The sequence below is a fragment of the Cyprinodon variegatus genome, unplaced genomic scaffold (assembly GCF_000732505.1).
Source record: "Cyprinodon variegatus isolate N-32 unplaced genomic scaffold, C_variegatus-1.0 Scaffold142, whole genome shotgun sequence".
In the NCBI taxonomy this organism is placed as follows: Eukaryota; Metazoa; Chordata; class Actinopteri; order Cyprinodontiformes; family Cyprinodontidae; genus Cyprinodon; species Cyprinodon variegatus.
The window spans coordinates 334594-348117 of record NW_015150595.1 but is presented as its reverse complement, the minus strand read 5'-3'; the positions used below and the strand labels follow the sequence as shown (position 1 = coordinate 348117).

Here is a 13524-nt window from a genome sequence, read left to right as displayed (position 1 = left end):
AGCCTCCAAGATGGCCGCTATCGTTCGACAGACGGCTTCCGTAATTGAAGTCCACTTGAAGCAGAATAGATTTCCTAAAAACACATTTTAACCTGGATCTCCCGGTGCTTGTTGATCCAAAGGGGGCGTAAGAAGCCAGTCAGGGAAGTATTGCTAAGTATCTACAGAGAAATTATTAAAAAAGAAAAAGGCAGAGTAAAAATGCAGAGCATTAACTTCCAGCTGAATGCTGCAGAGGCGTTGGTCTTCAGAGGGTACAAAATGTACAAAACAAACGTGTTGCAAAACAACCAGAATGTTCCAGAGACACATACTGTATAAATAAAAGTTTGCAGGCCTTTCTGACCAAGCAGACGGACCTCAATCGAAATGTAATAGGTACCCGGTCAACCCCGCCGCCCGCTCATTCTAAGGCAACATGTCCGCCGGCTGTAACAAACAGCTGACCGCCTCGCCGTCAGTATTTGAGCCAGGGGTGAGCAGCGATGGAGGCTTTGCTGCGGTCCCCGTAGTCGTAAAGAAACTCCTCGCCTTTGTCGATGTCTCGGGAGGCGACGAGGATGAGGTGAGGGACTCCGTTGATGTCGTGGAGTTTGGTTTGGCAGTTCCCGTTCTTGCTGTGGTTGATCAGCCTGCCCATCCGACCCGTCTCTTTGGTGGCGTCCACACTGCCAGGCGAGAAACGGGACAAACGGTTACTAGAAGCTACACTCTGGAAGAGCCTAGATGTGGTTTCATTTTAGTCTGGAGTTTAATTCATTGTTTTATTTGCTTCACAAACAGGAAGTAAACAAGAATTGCTTAAAAAACAAACAAAAAAAACAAGCTGAATTACATTTTATTTACAATCTTCATTAGTTTCTCAATTTTATTTCTATTAGTTAACTTTGTTTCTATTCTATATAGCAATGCTTCCATGTATTATATTAGATACTGCTTTCCTGAGCTTTGTGGCCTCAGATTTCTCTAATGGAGACCAGAGGATACAGGTCTGGCTAAGTTGTTTTTCAAGATTTCTAATGATTTTTTTTTTTAGTGTTTTACCAATTTTACCAATTGGGAATATCAGTATTTGACTGAGTGCCCTATAAAGGGTTAAACATACACAAACAAATCTGTTTCATAATAATAATCCCATTTATTTAAAGCACAGATTATAAAAATAAAGGAAACAAATCGTATTAACATATTTTTATCTTTCATGAAACATGATACATAAACATATGGACTCCAGTTAAGCACTGCCAGTTTTTAACAGGACAGTGTATGAATAAATAAAATAAGATACGAACATAATATTCTAAGTGTTGATAAAGGTTTGTCGTGTTACCTTGTGAGGCAGCAACAATAGCAAGGCATATCCTGCACAACACCTGACGCTGTGCAGCGTCTTCTTTTTTAAACCCAAAATAATTCCACATAAGTGACGTTCTGTTCCTCTTTGGTAGCAGACCTTCAGTTGTGTCAGTTTTTGTCCAGTCTGAGGCCATTGTTCAGCAGTTTACTCGCATACAAGTATCGACTCTCCCTCCGTGCTACTTTGCTAGCAAGTCACCCCTGATCACGTGACCCTTTGCGGTTAGAAAATCCCGTTCTACCATATCGTGACATTATTGCAAATGCAATTCATCGTTCAGCCCTAATCCAGACAGACGGTTAACAAACTGATTTATAACACGCAGACTGTTATGATTCTTCTTCTTAAAAGAATCAGAACGGAGGATCAATAAGGACTGGAATCGAAACAAGGAATCTGATTTATTGAAATTCGAACGATGAACAAACCTAATAGTCACGTAATATGATGTTTTAATAGGACAGTAACTAAGTTTTCCGACAGTTCTGCAAGTTTGTCAGCAGATGGCGCCACATTTGCTCATCACACCTAGTGCTGGAATTCTATTTAGGCTCAAAAAGTAAAATCATGATGGTATAAATAACCTCATTTTATTATAATCAAATGGTCTTTTTTTTTTACTACAGGCACATTTAAAATGTCAAATGTGGGTAAAACTGATTAATCTGACTAGTTTGTTCTGTTTCCATGAACATATCTCAATCTCTAAAAAGCTTTTTTTTTTTAAATCTGTACTAAGAATTCTCATAAAATATTTTTTTAACAATGCCTGCTCAAAGTAATCTGACTAAAAGCATCATAAAGCGTGATTTTTTTTATTTTTTAAACCACAGCAAGCAATCTCTTTCAAGCAAGTGTGCCTATTTATGGTGTTTGGCCCGTTAACATCTCATGCATTGAGGTTTAACAAGACGATAGTAGAAACATGAATCCTACCAGTATGTTTTGCAGAGGTACTGGAAGTAGTACATGTAGCAGCCGGTGGCGGGATTTTGAGCGTATTCAGCCTCCCTTTTCTTGGCGTCCGTGATCTGCAGCAGGTCGCCGTGGTACTCCACGATGAAATCACCTTTCTGGAAACAGCGGGTGGCAAACACCGCCCTGCCCTTTCCTTCTATGTGCTGAACCTACGAACAAGAGGTTCTCTATGGTGACAAACGCCATGCAAACGTTTAAATCACACAATCACCTAAAAATGATGCCGTCAGCAGTAAATACAAGGATTCTGTTGTCAATCATTTTGAACGTAACTGGAAGCATTTCTAGAGACATTAACAGAATATTACCTCCATTCCCTCCTCGATTCCATTGGTAATCAGATCATCGATGAGTTTCTTTTGCTCCCACTGAAGGCAAGGTAAGACAAGTTTATTAGAGAACACGATCAGAGATACATTTCTTTAGAGGACCTTCTATGGTGACGATATGTTTGAAGGAAGTATTTACAGTCAGTTTCAAACCAATTCACGCCTAACTAACAATAACAGCAGCACTAACGTTGCCCCTTTGTTAATGGAGCCCAATCTACAGAACAGTGTGACCCAAACGGCTTGGAACTGAGAAAGACCTTAAAGGACGAAAACGTTATCAACCTCAACAACCACAGTAATCTAGGCTTTTCTAACCTTTTTAGTTCAGTTCTGACTTCTAGCCCTCTGTTTTGGAGACAAAATCAGCAACTATTTTCCATTAAATCAGACCCATCTTTTCTAGGATATTGTTGGACCTAATAGCTCAGTGGCTGTAGTGGATTATAGTCAAGAGGTGAGTGAAAATTAAAGCTGAAGGTCGTCAGCATAGAATGAAAGAGATGTATTTACATCATGTGATATTAAATAGAAATGGCCCAAGATGTAGAAGAAGCTAACTCATCTGGAGCTGCTCTTATTTATTCTGTATAGGATATTATATAAGAATGGGATGGATGTATGTATGGAGGGAAAACATTAAAAAAAATATGAATAAAAGAGTTTTATTTTGGTTCAAAATCACAAACTGATTTCTCAGTTGACTTCTGTAAACCGATTAAATGTAGGCTGAAGCAGAAGCTTAAAATATAAAGTTAAACCAGACGTGTTAAACTAATGTGTTTACAACAACAGAAGGTTTGTTCAAAACAATCAATGCATAAATTCCTAAACTCAGTTTCAGTGTTGTATAGTAACAAAGTAAAAATACTTCACTACTGTACTTAAGTATATTTTGGGGTACTTTATACTTTCCAAGAGTATAAATTTTTTTGAGAACTTTCACTTTTACTTCACTACATTTATGAACTTAATTGCATACTTTTACTCCGATACAAAAAAAAAAAAAAACAGCGATAGAAACCCAAGTGTTTTTAACCCACCTACTGACTACAAAGTCGGGTCTTGCCTGGGCTTGTTCATCAACACCAATAGGATACGCCTGTTTCGCAAAGCAAGTCTAAATTTATCCTACACTTGGTTGTTTATATTATTTTAAGTGAATTTAACTTTCAAAGTTTACCAAAGTGTAAAAAAATGTCATTCAAACTGCCCTTACTTTTTACTTTTACTTTTCACTACATGACTTGAGTACATCTATTTTTACAGTAATTCTTATACTTAAGTACAAGCCATTTCAGATACTTTAAGACTTTTACTCAAGTAACATTCCAGTCAGTGACTTGGACTTTTACCAAAGTCATATTTTGGAGAGGTACTTATACTTTTACTTGACTCCGACATTTCAGTACTTTATACAACACTGCTCAGTTTTCCATATTGTAACGAGAAATTATATTATTTTTATAAAAGGTCTTAAAGATCAATAGAGCTCTACGCTGATTTTTATTTTCACTAACCCAACTATTTAAACCTATAGCAGAAATTAAGTGACACTTTATTGTATTTTTAGTCTTTGGTTTATGAAATAATAAAAGTTCCTCCCCAATCCTAATTGATGAGTTGGTTCACGATAAGGTTTATGGCTAATAATTCTTATAGCTTTTTTTTTAGATAAAAATATTGAAATTATATTAGCACAAAATGACATCAATAGAGTAATTCGTGAGAACTGCAACAAATGTCGATATTTTAGATGTATGTTTTTATTTTTATATATATATATATATATATATATATATATATATATATATATATATATATATATATATATAAAAAATAATCAATAAAGACTGAATAAAAGAAAGGAAAAAAAAAAAATATGGCCCCAGAATGGATCCTTGAGGGACTCCACTGAGACATGTGTTCCAATCTGCTAAATACTATCTGAGCCAGTGATGAAAAGTTACAAAACCTGACTGCTGGGAAACAAAAAAAAATATATATATTTTTTTTTCTAACATACAAACAATTAGAGAACCTGGAACGATTCCTTTCAGAGCAGAAGAACAGCGAAAAAAGAGAGTAGAGCAGCAGCGAGGAGTCAAACCATCATCTTCTTACCTTCAGTTCTGTTTTACTTTTTCTTGAACTTCGTCTTATTGGATAGAAGTCGGTAACTTTTCGGTTCTGGGAGTTTTTCCCTCCTTCCCTTTAAAGAGAAATGCAAAAAATAAAAATTTGCCATTGACTTGCATCAAATTGTTTACATCTTATAGACATAAAATTATCCCCAGAAAAGACGTTACCTTTGCTCACAGCTCATTCCTCCTGACACAGTTAAACACTGAACTCCGTATCAAAATAAAAGCTCAACCACTGAGAGTTCGTAGATTTAAGGTTTTCCTAGATCTTCCATCTACTGCAGAAGTTAAGAACTGAACTCTGATTGGATAAAGGAGCTTTGGTTGATTAATGGGTTTGTTAATCAGAGCTGTAGCAATTAATCTAGGGATGGATTAAGGTAACGCACTGACATTTAACACATGATGGATGGATGATTGGTGCTTTGTTTAGCTTTTCAAAGATAAATAAGAGAACTTTCTTCATTTAGAAAAAAAAATTATTTATTACGTTTGGTTTAAGTTTTATAGTTTGGAATTACTTTAAATCTTTAGTTATTTCAATTATCAAAATAAGGAAAATAGTGATAACTTGGATAATATCATTTTAAGTTCATACTTAAAATGGAATCCCTCACATGGTTAAACTGTTTTTTGTTGGTTTTGTTTTTTTTTTTAAGAATATAACAAGCTGAAATTATCTAGTAAATTAAGCTTTTTCCATTAATAAATCCTTTAAATTGCATTTATATGGATTTAAAAGCTTTCTGTCAGCCGTCATGGTGAAAACATACTTTCTTCTTCTCATTAACATAAAATCAGGGTTTATTATTAGAATACAAGTTCTAATATTTTCCAAAAGGTGTCAAGCAGTCAGTTTCTCTTTTTAAAAAGAAATCTAAAACTCAATGATCCAAATTTCACACATTTAAAACCGTTAAATTTTGTTTGAGATCCTCACATCTTTTAGGTAAGTTAAGAGACTATTAATTAGATACAGCTAAAAAAAAAATGAATTACTTATTATTAAAGAGGAGGATTCATGATCTCCACTTACTGTCTTAATAGATCAGTTTAAAACAATCACCTCAGTCTGATGGATTTAAACTCATACTTGTCATTTCATCCAGAATATCAGGGATGCTAAATCTGTCTGTACTTATATGGCAAATAAATAGTTTAGATAAATAAAACACATCTTATGAATTTTACAAGTATAGCAAAAAACAAAAACAAACTTTTTCCGGAAGTTTCATTTCTCCCATTTCAACTTTCCGCCCCTAACATAATAACGCCCTGGGCAGTGGGCCCTACTTTTATATAATATAAACAATTTATTTGCTTGAATTGAGAAAAACTGAAACTTTCAGCCAGTATTTGATTCAGTGAGGCTCTTATGTGAAATTATATATTTATAGTAACAATAAAATTGATTTTAATAATTTTTTATTCTAATTATTTGGTCCAAAGCTGCTGTGTTAACTAATCTAATAATGATCATATATATTATATATGATTGTATTTGATAAGGAAATAAAGCAGTGATTAATTTCTTCATGTTTTTAGTTATTAAAAATGTTTACCGTTATTAAATTAGGGAAACACATTCTATAAATAAATCATTTTTACATTTCCAAGCTAAAAATGTTTTACCTATAATCTTCCCAAAGACCCACCCGCTTCATTGGTAGTACAGTGTTTCATTAGTCTAATCATCCTGTGACATCATTAGTGGGACATGCGTACGTTCGCCTGGTGGCTTTCCTCCCCATCCCTTTGGTCCGGGTCCCCCTCCTCTGTTTCCCGTGGAGCGTGCCGCCATTGTTGTTGCCGTGGAGGGAGGCGTGAGATAAGCTGTTACCGAGGGGCATGGGGGGCTCATGAGGCGAGCGGAGGCAGGTCTGAGCGCTGAGGAGCTGTGGAAGGGTGGGCTGCTCGCTGAAGCGGCAGGGCAGACGCTGGCTGTGGGCGCTGACCGTCGGTTTGGGGTCTCTGACCGTGGCGCCGGTGGGATCCGTCGTGCTGCCTGGGAGGAGCAAACGAAAACAAACATGTTGCTGCTGCTTAGCTTCAGACTTATTTTCCGATTCCAGTGTTTATCAGCTTAGTCTTAGTTCCCCTCTAGATATTTTATATTGCATCAGTGCTGTCATTTACAGATACATTCTGGGATCTGTATCTGTAAAGTTTAAACACGTAACATCGTCACCAGCTGCAGGACTGCAGAGATAAAGACACCAACCCTCTGCCGGACCCGGAGCGTCGTGCAGCGGGAAGCAGACCGGGGAGCCCCTCCCCTCCTGCGTCAACCTGATGCTCGTCTTCTCGTCGTGGGCTGCGGGTCTGGACCTGCAGGTCAGCACCGTCACCGAGGAGGGGCTGCAGACAACGTCCTGTGAAAGCAGAGTCAGTTAGAGCTTCACACCAAAAGCAGGAATATAATCCCATTAACTTAAAGGTTCCTTTGACCTTTATTGAGCAGCTTTTATGGAGAAATCTGGTGTGTCTCCCCTAAACAGACACACAAACTCGTTCTGCTAAATATAGTGAGGACCATGACCATCGATTTTAAGTCGTTTTCAACCCTTTCTATGCCCCAACCCTAAAACTAACCACTACCAATGCAAACCTAACCCTAAACCAATTGACACCTTAGCCCTAAACCTAACCATTGGCAAAATAGCATGTGAGGGCCAGCAAAATGTCCTCACTTTGATGGTGAAATTGGAAAAATGGCCCTCACTCTGAGGGCTAGACAGGTACACACACACACACACACACACACACACACACACACACACTTTCCAGTCAGCTTCCTGTAAATAAAGGCCCCTAACTGATCAAAACAGAAAAATGGCTTCCTGTTAGTTATGGATTATTGACGTATCTCGACCTCAAAGGTGTAACTTTGTGATGAATGTTGATGAGGACACTCATAGGGTGGGGGGCAGATGGACCTTCAGTTACTCGACACAAACGCTTTCAATAGGGTTTGATTTTTCCAAAAATGAGCTCAAACATGTATTTATTGAATGCTTTCCTTTTGTTGAGAACCTAAAAGATCCAAAATACACTGATATTTATATTTATAGGTAGTTAGACATCAATGTATAAAAAAAGGATGAATAAAAGCCAATTCTGATGCAAACAGCAATATATCATGCCTTCATAGTATTCACACAATTTCAGTTTCATTCAATCAATCCATCCAGACAAATGTGGATTGATTGATGGATGTTTTCCTTCTCAGCTACATTAGTGAATATCCTCCTTCAAAAGCAGCAAAATTCAATTTAGAAATTTGTCCCACATATAGTCAAAGTCTATTTATTGAAATTATTCAGAAACTTACGCCAGTGCTCGGCCTAAAGAACATTGAATGTATGCCACATAAATCCAGAAGTTATCAATCCATTAAAAGGCAAAAACTGAGAGCAGTGAAGGCAACAGCAATGATATCCTGTCTATGGGCCGGATCTATCAAAGGTTTGCGTGTATAAAAACGTGAGCTATTTCACTGCGCACGCTAAAAAATGTACAAACTGATCTATCAACAGCGTGCTAAAAGGATTTGGTCTTTAAAACGTGCTAAATAGCGCCTCTTATCCATTTAGTATTTTTTCTGCAATGAATATGCAATATGGGGCGTTTAAACGCTAAAGTGCGTCTTGTGGGAGGAGAACATGTAAATATATTAATTTAGCACTCGCAAAGTGATTTATCAAACCTAAAGCAATTTTGCTAACGGTATCTGACTCTATATTTAACACGTTTCAAAAGAAGGTGCAAATGGTCTGTATGCGTAATTGCGCACACATGGCAATTATATTTTTTTTGTTGTTGTTGGGGGTCACTGTAAGCTTTAAATTTCTTAATGCACTAGTTTGTAGAAACTACTTTGCCGCAAACCACAAAACGCGCAAAACCATCATTTAAATAGGGCGTCTCCAACAGTTTTGCACCTGCCACCAGTTACGCAATCGCTCTTGTTAAATCACCCGCAAACCATGGTTCAGCCCCTCGCGCAAAATTCCAGTTTGCGAGCGCAAATTACTGCACGCAAAATTGGATCTTGATAAATCCGACCCTATGGGTAAAAAAAGGAAAGGCTTTTTTTTCATGATTAGGGCTGGGTACAAAAATTTTATTTAGTGGATTTTGGATCGATTCCTTTACATTTTTGCAAAATCGATGTGTAAGGAAGGAGATTGATTGGTTTTATAGTGACGCGTGTGACGTTCACATTCAAATGAGCATCCGGCAAATGCTGACCCAAGTAACACACCGCTCAGCAAGCTGTCCCAAATGAAGTCTGGACACATTTTGGATTTAAAACAGCTAAAGATAATGTGCTGGATATGTGACATTAAGGTGACTTCCCACTACATTGATGATGAGTGGCGCCTCGCATCTCATGCTACAGATCACCAAGATGACTTCAAGCCAAACAGCTGCAAATATAGCCGATAGGTTGACTGAAGACATTAACAAATGGGGGCTGACCAGAAAAAACCTGTAGTTGTTACAGACAACGCTGCAAATATGGTTTGTGCATTGGAGATAATGCAGCTCATGTCTGCTGCGTCTGCGCTGTGTCACGTCTGCTCGCTCGTGTGAGGCTTTTTCACTTTTCACAAACAAGTTTGCACTTTTGAGACCGTTTTGTTCACATCTAAAGTTTAAACTGAATACAGGTTTGCACTGTGTTTGATATGACAGGAAAAAAATAAAATACATGAGTATTTTTGAAACACAGTCGAACCACTTTCATTATTGTAAAAACAGATTGAATAGAAACTGATCGATTAACTGTATGAAACAAAATCAAATCGATTCAGGACTTTGGCAAAAATACCCAGCCCTATTTATGATCTCTAATCCATCCAAAAATTAAACAACTGGACGTCAAACGATCAGATCATGATGAGAAACTGAGGGGCTAAATAAAAACAAAATAAACATGCGGCAGCAGTAACGGCGACGAGCAGTTAAGAGCAGCAGGATCAGCGTCCCGCTGCAAACATGAAAGGAAGCGGCTGTACGACCCGGCTGCTCTGCATCACAACCTGGTTGGACTGCGGCTCACTGGGTGACGGACAGATCCAATCAGACACGTAAAGGGCCGCAGTGAAGCCAGCGATATATGGAAAAGCTCCAGGTTCCTGTCACTCGCTGTCTGCAACGGGTCATTCCCACTTCTCTGTTTACTGCAGAGTGTGAGGCTCAGCAGTTTAGATCAGCCCTTCACAGTCAGACGATGATTCTGATTCCTTTTGTTTTGACAGACAACCTGAAGTGAAAATGAAACCCTGTTAACAATGGGTGTGTAGTAGGAACAAATTTTACATTTGCCAGAACGAGGACATTTTTTCTGATGATAAACTACCAACAAAAACAAGAAAACGCACCAAAGATACATTTGCTGGCAAATTGTTGCTTTTATTTTGGGTGGATTTGATGATCTTTTTTATTTTTTTTTATTCTTTTCTTTTACAGACTAAAACACACAAATCTAATTAACAATAATGGTAATCTTAAATCTAACACAAACTAAATTAAATAAATAAACGCTTCTTTAATCCCTTTGATTTATTGACGTACATCTTCCTGATGGGGTGCACCGATTGCAGGTCTCTGGCCGACCACTTATCATTTGATTTAAAGTGTAAATCACAGCAATTCAGGAGTTTTTGTTTTGTTTTTTTGTTTTTTTAAAGAGTGGCCTTGGCCTAAGGAGGGGGGGGGGGGTAAAATGTCTTTAAGTTTCTACATTTCATCAAACCCTTCTCCTTAATACAGAACTGTTTTCTTCCTACTTGTAGCTAGAAACATTAGCAAAGCATTTTCGGCTAATCACCATTTCCAAGCGCAGACAAATACAACATATTGAGAAAACATGGATGAATTCTTTAAATCGAGCCACTCATGAACCAGAGGCAGTTTGTTTACATATCATCTAGGCTTTGTTATGCTCATTTTTAATCTCACTATCATTATATTTGCTGATGATACCAATATTTCCAAATACATCAGAAAAAAATACTAAAAAAGTAGTACAAACGGTGAGCTGGTGCAAAGGAAACAACCTAGCTTTGAACTTGCATGACCAAAAAAAAACAAAAAACAAAGGCAGTGTTTAATCTAGCTTGTGAATCATCAGAAACACCCAGTTTCTTTCGCTAAACATCAAACACATCAACGACCTCTTTGCTTGAAACGCACCATCCTCAGCGGAAAACAAAGTGACTCAGGGCAGCCAATAAGATCAGCGATTTTATTCTTCTACGTGGTAAACACAAAGCATAGAGGACTCTTCTACCCCTTGAGATGTAGAGCATGTTAAGCTGGGCTTACACTCTTCGATTTTGGGCCGACTTTCAAGTCATGGGGGAATTTTTCGATCGAGCCGACATTCAGCCTGATCGTGCGTTGTGCACAGGAGGTAACGAGGGTTGATCAGCCACTCACGGCCACCTCCCGCTCAGGAATCATGAGGTCAGGGGAAATTCAAACGTTTGATTTTCAATCGACCGTCATGAAGAAATCACTCAGTGGGCAAACAAGGATTCTTCTTCTTCCCCTCAGATGAAAACGCAGAAGCATGGCAGGGGTGAAATGAGTGAAATGGAGTTCTTTCTGCAGAAGCCGTAGTAGCTACGTTTGCTCAGCCATGTCGCGTTTTCTTTTAGGGCTTTAAGCACAAAATTGCAAAATTGCCAAGTCAGCATGTTTTACTCTAGTGAGCTTCATATTCCACCATAAAACCATCAGTTGTTTAAATACACCAGACAACAGTGCTTCCAGTGTGAATTAAGACGTCAAAACAAGATTATAACAGACAATAAATCAATAAGGTAATTATTATAAAAGGTGAATAAATAAAGACGCTAATTAAAATAGATATATTAGACTTAGATTTATTTTGTCATTTTGTACACACAAGTGTAAACAAAAAGAATTTTCGGTAAGAACAGCTCTCTAGACAATTTCACTTTTTAAAGTGCAGCCTTGATAAAAAAAATAGATATATATAGTGATATTAAGTCACTATATCTAGTTATGGAATGCGCATCATTGATGTTTGCTTGGCAGCAGTGATGTCAGACAGATCTGGATCTGATCTTAAATGGGATTTTGACCCTGGTGGAAGAGGATCTGATGCTGGAGCATTAGGGGCCTGCTGCCTGGGCTTCACCCAATCAGTTGTTGTTGTTGAGCTGCTACTATATATGTCTCGCTGTATAATTACATTTTTTTTACCTACATTTATTTTTTATTGCATTTTGGGGGGGCAATTAATTGTATGCTTTTTTATTTGTTGAGTATTTATTTATTACTGCATTTCTTTTTAAATATGGTACAGCTGGTCCTCCATACATCCTTAGCTGAGACATCAAAATGTGTAAAATCTTTAATCAAAACCATGAACAGCAAATACAATTTCTATATATCTATATCTATTTTTAATCCCAAATAGTGAATGATATGATAAATAAACAGCCTGTCTGTGTGTGGGAGGGGCCCCAGAGAGGAGCCCAGGCTGGATCCACCCCCACATGCTCCCCATCAGCCAACCAGTCCCTTTAAACCCCCAGCAGAGGAACTAACGGGCCTGCAGGTCCCCGTCCGACCTTTCAATCAGCGTCTTTTATCGTTCGTTAAGGAATCACTTTAAAATTGAGAAATGAGGGGTTTAAATTGTGCTTCTTAGCGCCACAAGCAGCGGTTATATCAGTAGCTGGGAAGCATGTAGCTTCTAGCAGCTAACTAGCCGTTAGCACTCTAACAAAAAGCTCTCCTTAGCTGCTGGAACTACAGACAAATACCGTCAAACTGAACAATTACCTTTTCTAAAGCTTCTATGGACAAATTCCTCCAACTCAGACAACGGATGTATATTTTTTCATCGACATTTCGCCCACTTAGGCTAGCTTAGTGTAACCTTTATTTGATGTTCAAACAGGTAAACTTACCCCGTTCATGTCCGACTTGTTTTTCTGTGACTTGTCTTTCGGCTGCTGGTTTGAGGGCACCGGATACCCACTAAGAAGCTGGTCTAGGCCCACTCCCACGGGCCGTGTTCTCCTGACACAGTCACACGGGTCCACGATGTCCTGGTGCACTTCAGTTGCACGGGGAATCGCCAGCGGCTCAACCGATGCAGCTTCCACAGCCCCACTCCGCCATGTCCGCCTGTGCTTGGAAATGAATGAGGGCTGGCGGAACATCAGCGCCCCCTGTCGGTCCGCAGAGAGAAGGGTTCTGTTTTTAGAAACGTCTTGTGTACATATATAACTACTACCATGTGTACGGAAGGGGATTAGAGCCACCGGAAAAACAAAAAGGTTAACTGATTCTTAAATTCTATTTCAGCATGAGAAAAAGTCAGAATTCTGAATTCACTCTCAGAATTCGGACCTTTTTCTCAGAATTCTGACTCAATCTCAAAATTCTGACTTCAATCTCAGAATTCTGACTCAATCTCAAAATTCTGACTTCAATCTCAAAATTCTGGTTTAAATCTCAGAATTCTGACCTTTTTCTATGAGGTGCCCCCAGGGACATAAATCAGAATTAACTTGCATATACACATATTAAATTACACTCTTCCATATAATATACTGAAAACCTCACACAAACACTAGTAAAAAGCTCTCACATAAACTAGTGAAAACACTTACCTCTTATATAATCTACTCAAAAGCTCTCATACAAAGTAGTGAGAACTGTTGATATA

The 13524-nt window shown here is 38.2% G+C and overlaps 1 protein-coding gene across 1 annotated transcript; it reads right to left on the bottom strand.

Moving 5' to 3' along the window:
- On the bottom strand, positions 1–13015 carry LOC107086058 (N-lysine methyltransferase SETD8-A-like). The gene is made up of 7 exons (XM_015376797.1): positions 12761–13015; positions 7030–7180; positions 6534–6813; positions 4789–4876; positions 2644–2703; positions 2294–2484; positions 1–668 (listed from the first exon to the last, which is right to left on the bottom strand). Exons 1-7 carry the CDS (start codon positions 13013–13015, stop codon positions 458–460), a joined length of 1236 nt encoding a protein of 411 aa, XP_015232283.1. The 3' UTR covers positions 1–457.
- Between the last annotated feature and the right edge of the window lie 509 nt (positions 13016–13524).

Coding starts and splice junctions, on each gene's coding strand:
- LOC107086058 (XM_015376797.1), bottom strand. CDS start 13,015: ATGTTCCGCCAGCCCTCATTCATTTCCAAGCACAGGCGGACATGGCGG. Junction 7,181..12,760: donor ACAAGTCGGACATGAACGGG/GTAAGTTTACCT, acceptor CTGCTTTCACAG/GACGTTGTCTGCAGCCCCTC. Junction 2,704..4,788: donor AAAGTAAAACAGAACTGAAG/GTAAGAAGATGA, acceptor CCTTGCCTTCAG/TGGGAGCAAAAGAAACTCAT.